This window comes from Anolis sagrei, chromosome 3 (assembly GCF_037176765.1).
Source record: "Anolis sagrei isolate rAnoSag1 chromosome 3, rAnoSag1.mat, whole genome shotgun sequence".
Taxonomy (NCBI): Eukaryota; Metazoa; Chordata; class Lepidosauria; order Squamata; family Dactyloidae; genus Anolis; species Anolis sagrei.
Genome location: NC_090023.1, coordinates 102,204,519 through 102,223,881, shown reverse-complemented (window position 1 = coordinate 102,223,881; position 19,363 = coordinate 102,204,519). Strand labels below are relative to the sequence as shown.

Below are 19,363 nucleotides of genomic sequence, written 5' to 3'. Positions count from 1 at the left end.
GAGATATATACCCAAGGTAAATACTTATGAAATGATTCATTTCAGAGGGGAGACAGTGGCTCTCCAAATGCTGCTTAACTACAACTCTCATAGTCCATAATCACAGGCTAAATTGGCCTGTGTTGTATGTCAGTCTGTTCAGCCTGTGAGTGTGTCTGATGATCAGGTTGCTTTGGATGATGGTAATGAGAATGATATTCATGTTCAAGCTGATTTCCTGATGGGAATGGGGATGCTATTCATGTAGAAGTTCCTGAAGGGAATGGGGATGAAATAAAATAACTGCTTGCTATTTTAACCCATCTGTGTGGTGTTTAAAGTCAGAGGAGCACAACGGTGTTAAACTATGTAAAGAACTACTGGTTATCATCCCCAGAATAAACTAGAGTAATTTTATGCATCTCTTCTGTGTTTCAAAATTGCCTTATATGTATTGTCGAAGGCTTTCATGGCTGGAATCACTAAGTTCTTGTGGGTTTTTTCAGGCTATATGGCCATGTTCTAGAGGCATTTCTCCTGACGTTTCGCCTGCATCTATGGCAAGCATCCTCAGAGGTGACCTCACCTCTGAGGATGCTTGCCATAGATGCAGGTGAAACGTCAGGAGAAATGCCTCTAGAACATGGCCATATAGCCCGAAAAAACCCACAAGAACTTATTGCCTTATATGTTTATTAGCTATATTTGGAAGCTTCCAAATTCCATCATTTTTTACTTTAAAAATCTCTACATTTCTTTCTCAAATAGACAAATGACTCATTTACCTTTGAAAATAACACAAATGGATCCTTCAAGTTCAGTAAGCAACTAGAAAGCTGTTAGATTTGAAAATAAACTCACCGACTGCCTGAGTGATCTCTTATTCCAATCCATTCTTTGAACAAATTATCATGCAAATCCCAGTCAGAATCCCATGCATCTTCTTGCATAGATAAACTGTGCTGTAATTTTGATTCAGCTAGAAGAAACAATTGCAGTTTTATACAAGTGTCTTCAATATTTAGACTACATGTTAAAACAAAAATGCTAAACACAAAAATTCTTAATAGAAATTAAAATTACTTACATTTACTCAGAAAAGGCAATCCCACATAACAGTGATTTCCACACTGTAAACCAGGATCAAAATAAACATTTGCTATCTGAAAAATATAAGCAACAACAAGAGAGACACATCTTGTTAAAGTACATGTCTCAGGAACTGCAAAACTTTTAGAAGTCTTAATGTTTAAAAGCAGTAAACTTTGTTGTTAATGATCAAAAGCTGACTGAGGTCTTAAACCGTTCTCTGCTAGGAAAAGGTGAGGTCCAATGGAAATAGAATACATACCACACTATTGTCCCATTTTCATTCTGGAATGCACAAACCTCCTTAGGCACATTATCCTACAAGATAGCAGTCTAAAAATGGAACACTTTGAAATGTGCTGAACGGAAGCACAGATTTGAAGGACTCCAGTTCTCTTGGTTCACACTAAATATGCCTTCCCAATGGTAGTAATTGTAGAAAGGAAGTAGTTGTTTCCCTTTTACTAACCACATTAGGAAAGAGAATTATCGCTTTATCCATACTGAGTAAAAGACACAATCCTCAAACCTTTGATTTTTTTCCTGGCTCCAAATCTTCTTTATTGCTTCGTAATCTCTTGTAATAAAAGCGAACATCTTCTGAAAGTGAGCGAATCTGCTGTATTTTTACTTTCTGTGAGAAAGAGCTCATAATACTTAAACTCTGATGGACTGTCTTGCCCTAAATAAAAGAAGAAAATAACTTTTTTTTTTCTACACATATCTATACTGATAGTTGCAAAGTATTAGCAAACTTTGAAATACAAAGGTTCATTCAGTTTTAAGAGATTTTCTTTGGGGGGGTCGGGTCACAAAAGTATTGTTTTAAATTTTCATTTGGATGTACAGCTGCACAAGGCCAGAAGACATACATGCCACTCATTGGACCACTTGCATATCTATCTATCTATCTATCTATCTATCTATCTATCTATCTATCTATCTATCTATCTACACACATGTGTACACACACACACACTATTTTTAAAGTACTCTAATGGTTTCATGCCCTGTAGGGCAGAATGGTCAACTGTGATGGACGCGGTAGCTGATCTTCTGGTTTTTGAATACTCCAGAGATTAGATAGTTTGCAAAAAAATGCTGAAGAGCAAAAAGAAAACCAGTCGTGCATGTGACCTCTTCTGGTTTTCAAATACAACTTTTTATGCATGAATAATAATAAAACTTTTATTTCTAGACTGCCCTCTCTCCCCGAAGAGGCTTGGGGCAGCTTACACACACAAAAAAGCAAGCATTCAATACCTACAAATGACCCTACAATACTTGAAAAGTTAATTGCAACACATAAATGTTTCTTGGAGTGACAATTCCCCATTTTATTTTTGCCCAAAAAAAGGTGGCTCAGTGAGTCTGAATAGGCTGAAGGTGGAAAAAGTACTTTGTCTAGCCTTGGTCTAAGGTGTACGTCTGTGTGAATTGTACAATGGTGCCTGCAGGGTTGTCTGAGGCTCAGGAGAGGTCCTTTTTGAACAAGGAAGTAAATGAGAAGGGACAGAATGGCCCTAGGGAGCTGCATGCGGCCCCTAAAAATAGAAGGGCACCTCCCCTCCAAGATCTGTCCTGGAAGAAAAGTTGGAGATGTAAATTCATGCCAAGTTGCATTTTCCACATTTTTGCCTCCTTCTTACTTTTAAGAGACATTCCAAATGTTAGTAAGAAGTTTTCCACAGTAATTGATCAAAAACACCCACCTGCATAAACCTGTGGAGTACTCAAAGTTTATTTCTATCCCTTTTTTTATTTGGGCAATCAATAGGAATTGTGCCAATATCACAAATAAAATTCGAAACAGAGCTTCCCCCACTCACAAATTGGGGAAGGAATGTATAGAGTGTAAATATTTCGATTTCTGAATGAGAAACAATGAGGGAATATCTCACTTTATTTTCAAGAAGCTGAAAAACAGTCCAAAATTTAATGTTGCAATACAGATTATTTCTCACTTCTAATCAAAGGATCTGGAAAATGAAAAACTGAAGTAACTATTACATAGTTTCATTTTTTTTGCACAAAATACCAAACAATTGTTACTTTGTACTGAGCAATGAGACAGTGTAACATATCAACCAACCTCCCACATAGGAGGAAAAAAATCATGACATCAATTCTCATGAAGTCAGGCATATGAACCAATGGAGACCTTGAAGTCTATTCATTTCAACAGCACAGAACCATTTTCTTATGACACTTGTTTCCATCTCTAAACAAAAACTAACTTACTGGAAAGGAAGGTGGGAGAAGAATGTGTTTTGGGGAGCATGTCAAGGAGCCTACAGCAATTACAGCCTTCACAGGAATTGTTAAGATCTGCAGAAAGGAAGCAAAACAATCTTAAGGGTAATCAAACTGACTCTTGCTTTATTAGTTGTTAAACTTAGCTCATTTTTTCCCATTTGCCAAAACTGATTTTTTTAAAAATGAGTACAGCTGCCCAGGACAGTGGAAATGGTTTTGTATTTATACAAAAATCTCTGAATGTAACAAAGTCTAATTCCTCAGATAATGTATCTGCAAACCTATAGGGCAAACTTGAGAAATAGTATCACTGTTAATAAAAGCATACTACTGAATAATTTTCTGTAAAATTAACTGTCCATCCAAAAAGAACTATGTCAATTTTTGTTATCCTGAAAGGAATTTGGTATTCTTTTAATATAGGACACACTACAGGAAATACCAGGATAACACCATTTCATTCTCAGAAAGCAAGCACATGGACAGAATAAAATGAAGCTATACAAAGAAGTTGTGATCTTGAAACTTTCTGTATTGACACAGATTCTCAACAGCTCAGAAGACACTAATGAAATAGAATATTTCCCAAGGACTAATTTAACAGAACATTTGATACCAAAGGCAGAAATAACATAGAAAGAACAGGGATACATTGCTACATCCCCAAAGGAAGAGTAGTTCAGCATGTTTTAGCAATTTTTAAAATTCAAAACAAACTATATGCATACGAGAATGAAACAATGAGGTCATATAACACTTGTTAAACAAGAACATGTGCAATCTTCCAGAGACTACTAGAAGGCGTTTCCCAAAATCCATCCATGGATTACTTTTCTTATGCTTTCATTTTGGTGGCCAAACCTGCTTTTTAAAATTGCTGTAGGGAGCAAGTGAGATGAACATAAATGCTCTATTTTCTTTGTATTTTGCTGTTCATGACTAGTAACAGATTCTAGAGACCGCTACTGTTCACCTTGCCTGCTGCAGGAAGGCATACACAGATGCATTGGGTTTGGCTATAGCATCCAATTCTTTCTTAGCTCAACTTTTATTGCATTGTTTACTGCAGTAAACATCAGTGCAACTTGGAACACAAAGATCTAGGTTTCTTAAGCCACCATTCCACATGCTGAAGTTGTAAAAAACATCTATCTAGGCCAGTGGTTCTCAACCTGTGTGGTCCCCAGATGTTTTGGCCTTCAACTCCCAGAAATCCGAACAGCTGGTAAACTGGTTGGGATTTCTGGGAGTTGTAGGCCAAAACACCTAGGGTCCCACAGGTTGAGAACCACTGATTTAGGCAGAGGACAAGGAAAGAACTTTGGGGGGAGGGGGTTTGAGAAGTGTAAAAAGACTTTGTGAAAAGGAGCTTTGCAAGCTTAGGTGTTCCTGCAGTTTACAGAGAATGAAAAAACTAAACTAATATTTTCTGTTAACAGCTAACAGTTGTTCTCTTTGATGTATTCAGTTTTTATTGCCATACATCATTTTTTCAGGACCAATATAATTTAGAAGTACCTCATAATCTGTTGTGATCTGAATGGCCCCATCATGAATCCCTTCAAGTTCTTTTGGTAGTAAGTTTATTCTGAACACTGTGTAAGAACCAGGTGTCAATGTTACCTGTAATACAAAATATATTTTTTCTTTATCTGCTTTAGTCTCATATTCTTCAAAATCTAAAAAAATATTGAAGTTACAACAACAGTTAGCTAACTTATAACTCTCCAGTCCTAATTATCATCAGTAACTATTCTAAGGAGCTCCCGGTGGTGCAGTAGGTTAAACCAATGAGCTGCTGAACTTGCTGACTGAAAGGTCAATGGTTCAAATCTGGGGAGCGGGGTGAGCTCCCACTGTTAGCCCCAGCTTTTACCAACTTAGCAGTTCAAAAAGATGCAAATGTGAGTAAATCAATAGGTGCTGCTTCGGCAGGAAGGTAATGGCGCTTTATGAAGTCATGCCAGCCACATGACTTAGGAGGTGTCTGCTGACAACGCCGGCTCTTTGGCTTAGAAATAGAGATGAGCACCACCCCCAGAGTTGGACACTACCAGAAAACCTTTACATGTATTTTTAACTATTGTACACGGACTAATTTCTATTAATTAGGTGTTTTTTTCCAAATGCAGATGGAAAATCAATAAGTGCTACAACTACACTGTAAAACAGAGATGCACATCTATATCTGAATTGCTAAAAAAGAACTTTAGGAACTGAATTCACATATCTCATCTTGGTGCTACATATAGCTATAACAAGGAATGTTGACAAAATGCATCACTTACAGAAGTTTGATCCAATGCACCGGCCTTTTTCAGGTCTGGAAGACTTGCTATTACTGCAGTTCTGTTTCCTTTTCCAGCAGCTAGAAGTTCCATGGTCAAGCCATCACCCATCACATGCCAGCTTTTAATAACCAGCTTGAAAGGGACAGAATAGCTTTAGTAATATAAACCTTATCATTTAAGAAAAAAGAAACAAAAAGTAATGCCTTTCACTTACCTGAATTGGATTGCTATTAATGATTGCCAATAAAATGCTACTAGTTTCTGTGGCACTCAGTATACCAAAATCTATGATTTGTTCATCAAGTTTTGGGGGTAGAACAAAATACTGGGGAAAGAGAGGAACATTAACTGTATTTAGATGGCATTATTGTAGATATTTGTTATTGCCAGTGCTATTGCTGATTCTAACATGTTCGAGCCTGCATCCCCCAAGCTGATCCTCTTCTACAACAAGAGTGATCAACATCCTGTCATCACAGAAATGCTTAATCCTCTAGAACAGATAATCTTAAGGGGGTCTGCTCACGACTGCTTTCTGCCCAAGAAATTGTTATGTGACCCCCAGGTACATAGGCATACAAAATAGGTAAAAAGCCCACAAAAATTACTGATAATCAGCATTTCCAAGGCTTGCTAAACAGGATGTTGAGCTGAAGCATTTTCTGCAGAGCCCACTGTAAACACTGTGTATTGTTGCTAACCTTTTATTGTTGCCGAGTTTTGGGACCCCAACACTGAGCTAAAGGCATCCCATTTGGGGTTGGGACTCGTAGTTTAAGAAGACGTACACTAGAACACACAGAGGAATGCAATGTAACAAAACCCACATTGTACGTCTTTGGCTTGGGTAGATTCTACGTTTGGTTTCATAAACAAGTACAACAGCAACAAAATAACCTCTGAGCAGTTCTGAATCTGTTTTCTACTTCTTGATAAACACTGATTATGCAGGGACTTGAATAAACAATGGGAAACATCTTGTTTCTTTAAAAATTAAAAATCCTTTCTTAAGTGCAAGATACTTACATCTAGAAATCCAGTATATGCTCTCACAGGTAGATGAAATTTAGAAGCATTGGTAATGATTAAAATATTGTTATCAATGTGCAAAGATGAGAGAGAAGCCACAAAATAAAGTGTGAAAATGTATCTGGATTCATTTGGTGGAATTAACACTGGTTTGCTGAAGTTCTGGATCTAGTTCAAGAAACAAAACTCAAATTAGCAATGTGTCCAATCTGTGTAACATTTTATAGTAAAGAAAGACTGTGATTCAAAATAAGTGGGCTTACTTTAAATGTTGTTTTAATTTCTTCTGGAAGTATTATATCATGAATGAAGACTGCAAAGTTGAATGTATTTGTTAAATATATTGATCTTTCCACAGAGTCTTCTGGACTGTCACGGATATGAAATAATGTGGCTGCATGATCAAATCCTAAGTATCTATATCAAAATAAGAACATAAAGGTATAGATCTGTACTGCTTTAAGAGATAAGATTGGTTCACAGTACACAGTACCCTTATAATAGAGTTTGATAGGCAATCTATTCAATACTAAATTGTTTTCTTAGATGGTTTATCTCACTTTATGAACATCATTGTATGCCTAAGGTCTGCCACAGTTCTATTCATGATTCCCGTTACCACCAAGTCCAAATTCACACAACATTTTGAAAGGCTCTCTCCTGTGTTCTACCATCACAATCAAAAATAAAATTCATTCAAATTATTTCCCCTAGTTTTTAAAGCATGAACAAACAAATAAACGAATAGTTCCTTAAATGCCTTTTTAAAAAAATCAACATTTTCTCACTTCAAACAATAAATAAATCTGAAACCAAGTGAGAATTATAAACAGAGAAAGGAACTGGCAAAAACCACATCAGAGTACTTTGCTTAAGAAACTGCTATAGAATTAATCATTAGTTGGCAGGTGAATTGCAAGCACATACACCTTGCATATACTCACTGTACACATGGTAATGCTAGCCTATTGGCATATATGCCTCACACTCTACTTGCTATAAGTTCAGTCCCTCAGATCACATCTTCTTAAATCTGTGCATAAGCAATGATTCCTGACAGCAAGCCACTACTACATTGGCTAGAATGTACAGTTTCCCAACACAGTCCTGTTTGATCAAAAAACTGTGCTATGAAGGCCAGGTTAGACATTCCACCCCCACCCCCAATGTCCAGGAGGAAAAATACAAATATTCAGTTGTTATCCAATATTCATACATTAATTAAGGCAAGGCTGACAGATGGGAACAGGACTTGTTTCTGTTTGCTACTACTATGCATATAGCTAGTAATGTGTCTAAATCTGATGTGCAAATTCAGAAATGTAACACTGCTATTAAAATGCATTCCAGCATATTCTTACCCATCTAATACTTCTGCTTGATATGGAATTTCAAGTTTCGAATAGCTCTTCTCTTTTGCTTTAACAGTTATTTTTCCAGAAAACTGTGGAGATCGTTTTGCTTTTGATGCTATAAATACATATATGGATAAAAACATTGTTACACATACAAACTGGAAACGTTTTCAATTTTTTTTCTAGTAAAATGATTCAGTGTTACAGCTTTGGTTGGCCAATAACTACTATGCTCTAATTTGAGCTCTTAAATGTTTTGTAGCCATGGTACTCAGTTAATCTAATAGGATGAGATACTCTTTAGTTCAGAAATCTGAGCATAATGCTGTTTATTAGCTACCTGCCAAGCTTAATTGGCTTAATAATAATAATAATAATAATAATAATAATAATAATAGCAGTTTTATTTTTTGCCTGCCTCTCCTCACAGCTTGAGGCGGGTTACACATTATAAAAACACAAATAAACACATAATCATTATAAAACACCCTACAAAATACATATATTAGAACATATTTACATAAAATACATATTAAAATACGCAGAACAAAAATTAGACATACAGTGGAATTTAAAATTCGTCATTAAAACTGTCTACCATAAAACTTCATGATGGTGGTAAGAACATAAATGGCACCACATACTGCTTTAAGTCAAAGAAGGACTTCTAATGTCACCCCAATGCTCTCTCTACTGTTTCTGGGCAGTGAACAGCAAGAAGGAACATTTAGAGCTTCACAGAATTCAGTGAACCAAATAGATAATATAATCTTTGCTTCACAAAAGTGATGGAAAAATCTGCCAGCATTAATTAAGCTAGTCTAACCAGTCTATTTTCAAAGATAAGCAGGTAGAGACCCCAAGCTTGCTATCAGGGGTAATATATTCAGGCACTCCACGCATAAAGCATTCCAATTACAAAATGAGGACAATATAGTTTTCCAAATATATGACATACAAGAACTAAAAAGATTGAGCAACTCCAGTACTTACCATCAAAACTAATACTTGCAACTTTGGTGTATTTACTTTCAGAAGCTCGTAACGTAACTGGCTTGAAATGTACTGTGATAGCTTCATTTTGTGGTGTGGGTCTAACACTCTGGAAAACAAACAAAGCACCACTTAGGCAATATTTACTGACACCAAGCCAGGCTGCAAGTGCTTTGATTTCTTTTAAGTTTTTGTAACAGAGGGTTAGACAAATTTGTGGTCTTTCAGATTTGTCCTGACTTCCAATTTCTAGATCCAGCAAGCATGGTAAACATGAGAGTTAAAGGGAATTATAGTTCACCAACAGTTGAGAGTGCCACAGAATTTGCAGCACTGCAACAACAAAACAAATCTTGCTACACAGTGGAAAATTTTCTCCTTTTTATATAATGCAAAAACATGAAGGGTTTCAGAGAGAAGGTAAAACAAATGTTTCAGAAGTTCTGTTAATGTCACACTAGTTTCTGTCATCAAACAACAGAAATTCTAAGTACTATGAATTGACAGAACAGATTACTGCTGGAAAAAAATACGGATCTCAAAATATTAAACATACCAGGTTCTATGCAGGTCTTTAAAAAGCAGACCTGCTGTCTGAAAAGATATCTGCTCAAAAGATTTTTAGATTTCTCTCCACAACAAGCGCATAAGAATGAACATGCAGTAAAAAAGCACATTAATTTTAAGGGATACTCACAGTGCAAATGTAAAGAAAAGCTAAAGTCTTCTTGAACACAAACAGAAAAACTCTAACATTTTGTAGCTTTTCAATATCATCTACTTTTATTTTCCTTTTAAATCTGAGCATTTTTTCATAGGACTCAATATGGAAAGGCTATACAAAAGCTTTTTTTTATTCCTATAGTAATTGGCAACAATAATATTAGAGAGTCTTGAAGGAATTTAGTTCTACGAATATCTAGATTAGATTTCTGCTAAATATAGTCTTGGCCTTTCTCATGACATTCACATGAAGTTTCTTCCTTGCCTCTAAACTGTTGGAAGAGCACTCCAGAACTACTCCTTTGGTGTTGAACTCTATCCTCCTCCACCAGAGCTCTGTGTTTACATGGAAACATGAAGAAAATACTTTAGCCTTCCATTGATGCCTGATGTTCTCCTAACTCCCAAAGATGACTTTATAGCAAGAACAGAAATCTGAGCAGTAATCAAAGAATTAGGACTTTGAAGTATTAGATCATAGATATGTAGCTAATATTCCTTAAGCAAGAATTGGGGTAAACATTATAGGGTACAGTTTTCATATAACACTAGTGCCTTGACTCTATTATCTCCAGCTCAGTAGTGTATTATTATCAAAGGATAAAGAATGAGGCCCCCAAGCAGAATCACCCACAATTCTGAGGTGCAGCATTGATCAACATTAATGATTCCAGTTCTTATGCTCTTTGCCATGAGCATAACAGTTCAGAGTGTAGAATACACTTTTTTCAGTATTCTATATAACCCAGAAAATAGGGAACAGGCTAAAATTCTGATTCTTGAAGCCTGCAATCAACATCTGCAGACTGATTACATGTTAATCCCCCTTCAAAAAGTTTGTGGTTATATATGTTATACATATTATATTTTTATAAGAACAATTTTACCACTGGATATTATAAAAGCAAAACTAGTGATATACCAGACTTTGTGGAATATGTTTATATGTCTCTGAGTCTGATCTCAGCTCACAGAATTGTATATCAGTTTCCAATTAAACTAGCAAAGTTATAGAGAGGGAAGAAAAGCATCAACCCCAAAAATATATGTACAAGTTTAGAAATTTTAGTTTAAAAATCAATTAAAAAAACCCTGTACCGACTTACCCATTGAATATTTCTGAATACTACAAATATGAGCAACATGTGGATCAGAATGCAACTGGGCGAATGGGAGTCACTAAACAGAACTCAGTTTTTGACATCTTATCCCTCATGCTCTTTTAGATGCACAGAAAAAAATTGCAGTGTATAATGAGAATATAAAATTAGACTTACTGTTATTGGTACATCCTTTGTCCCTGAATTTAACAAGTGTAGATTTAAAATTTTGGGCAGATCTGTTAAAATCCAATAAAAAGGAACTAAGGCACTAAACTGAACTCTTTTAAAGTAACATTTTAGAATGAGATATTTAGTACAATTATCCAAAGTAAGTAATTTATTTAACTACTACATTACAGAATGACAGTCATTAATTTGTAAGCAGTTTCTGAAAAATCCTCTGCATGCCTGTCTCTAGTGTGATTACTAATGATGACTGGATATATAGTAGCCCCACTTTTTTGAAAAGTCAATTCAGACTGAGATTCAAAAAGAGAATCTGGTTAAAATCCAATTTTTAATTCCAACTGGCTCAACCATTCTATGTAAGATTTAAAAGTAAACAAATGCAATATAGGAGCAGCTGGAACAAAATGGAAATGGTTCTTGTTCCATCTTTTCTTCAATGCCACATGCTGCTTTCTTTATTCGACATCATTTCTGTGGTTCTTCACAGCTAAAAGTTGTATATTAACTACTGGCACCCAACACACTAGTCGAACAACTGCTGTGGTCTCTGTGTGCTCCAAGAGCGTGCATGCTGAGCTCCCAAAAAACAAAAACCCAAAACAAAACAAAAAACAAGCATACATTTTCCTCACTTCCATCTCTATATACGTATTGTGGTGATGTGGCACTGTGTTTTACCTCTTGAACTGAAATTACAAACAGGTACATGCTATACTTAATCATTTATTTTACAAGTAAGTGATCTACTCAGTGTGGAATTTCTGAATATTCAAATACAGGTCTTACCTTGTGTTCGTAATGTACCAAAATCCAGCATTTCTGTCGAAGAATAAATTCCCGGGGCTTTAAGAAAGGACAAACAAGTAAGTCATTCCCCCTACGGCAGCAGAGAAATACATGGAGCAGAGAAACATTACATCTTCACAAACCTGTTGTGACTTCTACTTCTACTGGAAGAATGATAAACTCTGTACTATCTGAGGCATTTGTTTTTATTCGAATGAACGCTGTGTAATTATCTGCTTCTCTTGAAGAAAAACTGGCTCTCATAACTCCTTTTGTTTCATAGGGGGGAATTTCCTATTAAAAAAAGGAAATGGTGTAAAATTAATAAGGCAACATAAGAAAAGGATCGCAAAGTCATTTACAACACAGTTGGAATATGCTGCATAATTACGGCATATTTAGGATATAAACAAAGAAAATACTGAAGAGTGTGCACTCTTCAGTATTTTCTTTGTTTATATCCTAAATATGCCGTAATTATGCAGCATATTCCAACTGTGCAGGTTCCTCAAGCAGATTCAAAAATTAGCAAGTCTTACATAGAATTTATAGACCATCTATACTTTTAATTGGGCAAGTAACAATTGTTTATACAAGTCAGTCTGATGAGGATAAGATGAAAGGCCACAAATGAAACAAACTCTTAACAGGTTACAAGTCATATGTACTCCCCATGCAGTACAGAAACTTTGTCTTTCAACTTAGGATACTTTTTAGCAAAAGCAGTTATCAAGGGAGATTCTTCTTTACTCTCAGCCAAATGCAATAACGTAGTTGCTTTGTTTTGTCTCACTGTGAATTGAGTTTTTGTGGGTGTTTTCTGAGGAGGGAGCTAATGAAAACAATGATCCAACATTAAGACCCATTGCCTCATAATGTCTGAAGAGAATTAAAATTTGAGAAGTATAACTCAATGGGAGAAAGTCTTGGAAGAAAAGCCATCAACACTTGTAACATTTAACCATCATCACTTGAACTAAAGTCTATATTATAAGTGAATAACGTTTCAAGGTGAGAGCCATAGAAACTTCCCTAGCCAGGCACATGTAACCCCAGAACTGTAATTTGTTTCTCCCAGATGTATATGGTAATGGTGGTTTGCTGTAAATTACTTACTCCAAGAGAATTCGAGTACATGTAGGGGGGTAGGGGAAGGGAAGAATATTATGAACTGCTGAAGATAACATTTCATGCTCTGCTGATGCTCTGATCCACATAGACATATGCCAAAATAAATTCATTCGTCTTTAAAGATGCAGCAGGACTATTTTTGTAATAATGTAACACCTCAGTATGAAAAATCTAACATATGTATACTCACCCATAATTTTCGTGTGCCTCCTTGTTGGCCAGTTGGAAGTTCTAGGTGGAGATCTCCTCCACTTGAATACATTTCTACTACCTGAAAAATTAGCCAAAAATAAAATTATAGTTTAATTTTTGACAATACAGGTCCCCCCAAATCTGACACACTGAAGCACTTATGGAAGAAACAGTCTTTGTGACAAAAGGATTTGTAAAAATCTCACTGCTTTTTCAGTGTGGAGGTATTAAATATATCTACCATTCAGATTATAGCAACATGTTTAGTAATCCTCCATATTTTAGGAGGAAAGGCTCTTCAAATAATTAACAATCTGTATTTTGTTTACTCTTAAAACGACAGCAAATCTATTAAGATCTCTTACTTGCTTAAATATACAATCATATTTTATTTTTACCAATAAAAAATAATCAATTATCTATATAAAGTCTGTGAACTAAAAAAAGGTATGTCTCCAGGGAAATCATGGTACCCCCTTCTATTCTGCCTTGGTCAGACTACACCTGGAATACCAATTCTGGGTACCACAACAGAAGGGAGATGTTGACAAGCTGGAATGTTTCTAGAGGAGGGCAATTAAAACGATCAAGGATCTGAAGAACAAGCCCTATGAAGAGTGGCTTAAAGAGCTGGGAATGTTCAACCTGCAGAAGAGAAGGCTGAAAGGAGACATGATAGCCATGTATAAATATGTGAGGGGAAATCATAGGATAGGGAGGAGGGAGCAAGCTTGTTTTCTGCTGCCCTGGGGACTAGGACATGGAACAATGGCTTCAAATTACAAGAAAGGAAATTCCACCTGAAGAGGAAGAAGAACTTCCTAAAGTGAGACCTGTTCAGCAGTGGAACTCTCTGCGCCGGAGTGTGGTGGAGGCTCCTTCTTTGGAGGCTTTTAAGCAGAGGCTGGATGGCCATCTGACGAGGGTGCTTTGAATGCGGTTTTCCTGTTTCTTGGAAGAGGGTTGGACTAGATGGCCCATGAGGTCTCTTCCAACTCTATGATCCTAAGATTCTATGGAGTCAACTGTACTTCACCTAACACAGTTTCTCACAGTAATAACTGACTATGATTAATGCAAATATTTTAACAACAGAAAACAGTAAGAATAACATTCCAATCCAAATTCAAAAACTGGGAGAAGGTCTGAAAATACAATAAAAGTATTAAAACATATTTCCTTTAAGAAATAATAATAAATGTTAATTTGTTTTTACTTACCTGCAAAGGCTCACTGTGGGGATTGTGTATATTTATTATAGGAGAAAAACTACTGTTTACTGGAACTTTTGCCCCAATAAAAGGGCGCAACCTATAGGGGTTTGGTACTCCTACACCAAACACCTATTTAAGAAAAAAAAGAAAGACACTTTTCATTAGCATGTTGTGTGTACTTACTTTCAAGTTTCTATTTTTAAAACCCAAATAATCTTGACAGAAAAGAGACTCTCTCCCAACAGGCTTGTCTTTGCATTGTATGATGTATGCTTAAACAAGCTGTTAAAATAAAATATGTAATTTTCCTGCCTTTTATTGTTTATATAAATGATAATCACAGAACAAGATTCTCTCAAAATACAGTTGTTGTCCTCCATTTAGATTCAAATCTTTTTACAGCATAGAATATATTTAAACCACTGACATTTTCCATATCTTTATCCCAGTTATCTGGGATACTATAGTTATTGTTTTACTAAGATTACTCATTTAACATTGTCCCTAAAAAAATAGTACAGCATTATGTTTATGTTAGCACTTTTCATACGATTTTTTAAAAAAAAACCCTGAAAAACTTGATCCTGTCAAAATTACTTTGCTATTTAAATAATCCTATCCCATGTGCTCCTTTAATATTATAAATGCTTAAAATCAATTTATGGATTGCCACTGTATGATCAATCTTCACCTCTCCGAAATCAAGCATACATCACTAATGCATTTTAACAGTGAAAATGATTTACTGTCTACTAGATCTATTTATTACACAGAACCTTAGCATCTGAGCTTATGGGATTGTACCTTTAAAAGCTAAATCATGATATACAAAATATTGAAATATGTTTTTGAAATAGTCATTGTTCAGTTACTGCTATATCATAATATCAAATGTTGTTACAGCATACTGCAGTTGAACAATATCTCATTCTATGCTCAATATTTGGAATCCATAACAGGATTACTGAACAGAGTCTCTCACATACAGCTATTACCTTTAGTTTAAAACATTGCCTTTAGAGACCTCTGCTGAACAATGACCAAATCACACAATTTTCAATTTACTGCTCAATGCATGGCTAATACTGTATGACATTTCCTCTTACCTGGTAAGTAAACACTCCATGATTAGATGTGTTAATAAATAAAGTGTTTTCTACATTTCCAACCATTCTTGCAAGAAAAACTACATCAAAAGATGTATTCCCTCCTGGGAGAATTTTCTGAAAAATAAACATCATAGACATCATGACATGTTATTATTCTGAGAAATTTAAGTATTTAAAGCCTGCAACCTGGCAATTAAAAGAGGACTGATGTGTGAAAAATATCTGTGATTGTTATGGTAGCAAGCTACATCGTGCTTAATTGTGCTCCAAGTCCTTCTTTAGGGAAATGAAAATATCAATGCAACTAGTATTAACAGTGGAATTAGTAATTTTAATTTCTCTTTAGGAGAAACTAAAATTACTACATTTAAGTTTATCCTAAAATACCTTACCAAAGTACTTCACCAAACTACAAATCTTAGAATTCCACTGGATGGAAACATGACACTTGAAATAATTAGAAACAGCTAGATCTGTGGATTATAGCCAGACCCAGAATCTCAGCTTGCAATGCATAACCAGTTGTCTTTTCAGGTTACAATGATTCATTCTTATTAATAGGACTTAACACCCTGAAACATTTACTGCCCTGAGTACAAAATCTCCCAGAAAAAAAACGATTTCCATGAAATTTTAAGGTACATATTTATTAATTTGTTTAGTGTATTTAACCCTCAGCATGCAGGCAAAAGGGCCTAAAGCAGCTTACAAATGGTTGATTTGATAGTTTCTTGATTTCAACCTTACAATCTCTATAAAAATAATACAATATAATTTAAAATCTAAAAACACACAAACATTTAAAACCATTACGAACCCATTCATACACCCAAAATACTTTACAGCATTTTAATTTTTTTTAAAGTCTGCCTATAAAGAAAGGATTTAACCTGCTACCAGAAGAACAATGAGGAGGGACCCACTCTGGCTTCCCCTGATAGTGTTCCAGTCGAGAGGCAGCAACTGAGAAAGCTCTCTCTCAAGTCTGCACCAACCGTGCTTGTGATGGAGATGGGACTTGGAGATGGGACTTAGAGAAGGGCCGCTCCTGAGGATCTCAGGGCCCAGACTGCTTCAAACCAGGAGATATGATCTGCCATACATCCATACCCAAATACACATTCTCACTTGTGAGTACTTAAGTTAAATGTGCTTCTAAATTTCACCCCCTCTAGATATGCCTTTAAATTCAACTTTTGACTTATTCATGAATGGCAGCAAAATCTATAATTTTGGCTCCAAAACCCACCCTCATCTGACTTATGATCTTCCACATGAGTATCTGCAGTAAGCTTGCACTGAAAGTCAAGCTATTTTCAGTGACAAGATATACTGTAGTTTGGCAAGTAGATTCTGAATTAAATTCTATTATGCTGAGTTGAAATAAGTTTGCAAATTAGCATGAAAAACCAGAGCTGGCTCACCCTGTTTTGAAAAAAAGATGCATGAAAATGGGAGGTTGTTGCAGATATTGATACTAATATAATAGTTTCTTCTGAACTAGGATTGTGCAAATAAACTTTTTCCATTTTTGGCATCCCAACTGGCCTGTGCGAAAAGAACAAAGACAATTAGTAATATTTTGTATTTTGTGACTTTTAAAATATTATGGTTGCAGTTGAGGATAATTTACTAGATCAAGAACCTAAGAAAATTTGTTCTGGTATATTTAGCATCTCTGAAATCCCACCGCCCTATAACTGTTTACATTGTTATTTCATAGCAAGCAAACATAACATGTTATATTACTCCAGAATATCTAACCACTTAAATAAAAATAACCAAATAGGATTATTTTTAGATTAGTATTTGCAACTGTATCTTAATGTTTATCTTTTGCTGATAGACTGCAAACAATTTTATTCACAGAAGATTCTATACCCTACCTTTTAACTTTGAATTGATCAATGGAGTGGACTGAGGCTCAAAAAAGTAAAAAGTAGAGTGCTTGTTTCTGGAATGAATTCCACAAAGAGACTGTGGGTACATGAAGCATCCCTATCACTGCTGCATTTTCCACTCGGGAAAAATAACACTGTAGCTTATGACTCTCGTGCCTAGAATTCAGCATTCTGGCTGCTGTCCCATTCATTCTTTACTTTAGGATATAAAAGTCTAAACCTAGACGATTGGGTGCTGTTTCTCTCAGTTGCAGGAAATACAGTGTGGACCATTTTGTTGATTTATTTTAATGGCTGGAAAATTAATCTTTAGAAGAAAAGTTCACACAGCCTTCAATATTCAACAATCACATACTCTGCTGTAAAACAATGGCTAACATGTAACTCACAAGTTTGACATGAAGTTAAGTTCCTAGCAAATCAGAAAATATATTTCTAAGTCCTAGTGAAAATCTTTTTTACCCCGTCTCTTTTTATATCGTTTGGAACACAATGAATTTCCACTTATAATGCAACTTTGAAAGTAAGGGGTGCTCCTTGGTACTTTTGGGTCACTACTGCAGATTCATCTGACTTAGATACAGATTCAAAGAATGTAATCTGTGACAATGGATGTATTTCAGTGTGTGAAGCCTGAGAATATGGTTAGGACTTTTTAAGAGGTGAGATTATAATGCCATTATTGAAAAAGCTCTCACTGGAGCTCATCATACTAAATTATCATTTTTCAATATTTGTATGGCTGGGTAAAGTGTGTGACCCCCCCCCCCGAGTTGTTTTTATGGCTCCTGCTTTTGTACCAACAGAAGTTTTAGTTGTACATTCATTTATTAAACTATAACACAATCAGTAACAGTTGGCAACAGAATGCCCAGAGATACTAGTTTTAAAATGGTTGCATCTGACAATTCTATCAAATAATGAGTCCTGATCATACCTGATATCTACTCTCAACCAAAGCTAGATTTGTTCTTAGTTCAGGGAATAGAAATGGTGATTGTTACTGTCAAACAACTTTCCAGTAACACACACACAAACAAACACACATTAAATCAGATTAGTAAAACTGTAGGCACTGATTTCAAACTCTTTTTCCAATTTTCCACCCTTTACCACAGCCTAACCCAAACGTTATGCTAAACCAGTACATGAAGGAAAAGGAAGGAGTTTTGAACAACCATGGGTGATTCCCGCCCCCTCCGCCCTGCCCCGCCCCAGGCTTATTTTGGATAAAGAACTAGGCAACATTAAATTATTGAAAATATAGACTACTGAACTGAATTCATTCTACACTCTAGCTGAAAAGAACAAAGAAAGCAATATGAAGACTGACAAATGTACATAGACAATGTCAATAAAGAACATGACCTCTCTTTTTCTTAAATAGATGAAAGGTGTTTTCACTGAAGCTTTATCACCAATCCTTGTTTCCACAACAAGGAAACAAGGTGAAATCTTCTGAACAGGGGAACAGACAGTAAAACAAACACCACCTGGGATTAACCCTTCTCTATGCTATCTAAAACTTATATACATATATTTGGCTGAAGTTTAAAAATACATGTGTTCTGACTTGAGAACAAACCTACACAACCTATCTTGTTCATAATTTGGGGGCTGCCTGTACTTTATTCCTTCTATTTTTAACTCTTCTACCTTTTCCCTTACATACTCCAGTTTTTGAGAAAACAATGAGCACAAATTTCAGCAATTGTAAACCAAATATTACTGTTTATATTTTGTATTAGCCAAAAACAATGCAAAAAGAACAAAACTCTGACACACTTTTCATCTGATTCCATAAGTAACCAATTTCTTTGAGTTATCTAATAACTAAGTATCATCAAATTTGCTTTAGAATATATAAGATTCTCATTCAGCCATTGATTTCTGGTGGCCTTTGTATTTAGAATGCTAGTCAAAATATTTCCAACTTACTGTTGATGAAAATCCAGCATGGGTGGTTCAAACCGAATAGGCCTGCAATTCCCTCGATACATAGATAAACTGTTAGAAAGGAGAG

The 19,363-nt window shown here is 35.5% G+C and overlaps 1 protein-coding gene across 1 annotated transcript in view; it reads right to left on the bottom strand.

Annotated features, from left to right (window-relative positions):
• TMEM131 (transmembrane protein 131) overlaps nt 1-19,363 on the bottom strand; it is a 79,519-nt gene that overhangs the window by 22,548 nt on the left and 37,608 nt on the right. The window contains exons 4-22 of the mRNA XM_060767103.2: nt 19,279-19,347; nt 16,864-16,987; nt 15,437-15,553; nt 14,337-14,459; nt 13,115-13,195; nt 11,937-12,087; nt 11,794-11,850; nt 10,993-11,054; nt 8,993-9,101; nt 8,006-8,114; nt 6,908-7,061; nt 6,642-6,812; nt 5,830-5,940; nt 5,613-5,747; nt 4,843-4,947; nt 3,310-3,396; nt 1,598-1,750; nt 1,067-1,142; nt 841-958 (exon numbers count right to left, since the gene is read on the bottom strand). Of these exons, the coding sequence (XP_060623086.2) occupies nt 841-958; nt 1,067-1,142; nt 1,598-1,750; nt 3,310-3,396; nt 4,843-4,947; nt 5,613-5,747; nt 5,830-5,940; nt 6,642-6,812; nt 6,908-7,061; nt 8,006-8,114; nt 8,993-9,101; nt 10,993-11,054; nt 11,794-11,850; nt 11,937-12,087; nt 13,115-13,195; nt 14,337-14,459; nt 15,437-15,553; nt 16,864-16,987; nt 19,279-19,347 (2,112 nt within the window). The remainder of the gene's footprint in view (nt 1-840; nt 959-1,066; nt 1,143-1,597; nt 1,751-3,309; nt 3,397-4,842; nt 4,948-5,612; nt 5,748-5,829; nt 5,941-6,641; nt 6,813-6,907; nt 7,062-8,005; nt 8,115-8,992; nt 9,102-10,992; nt 11,055-11,793; nt 11,851-11,936; nt 12,088-13,114; nt 13,196-14,336; nt 14,460-15,436; nt 15,554-16,863; nt 16,988-19,278; nt 19,348-19,363) is intronic.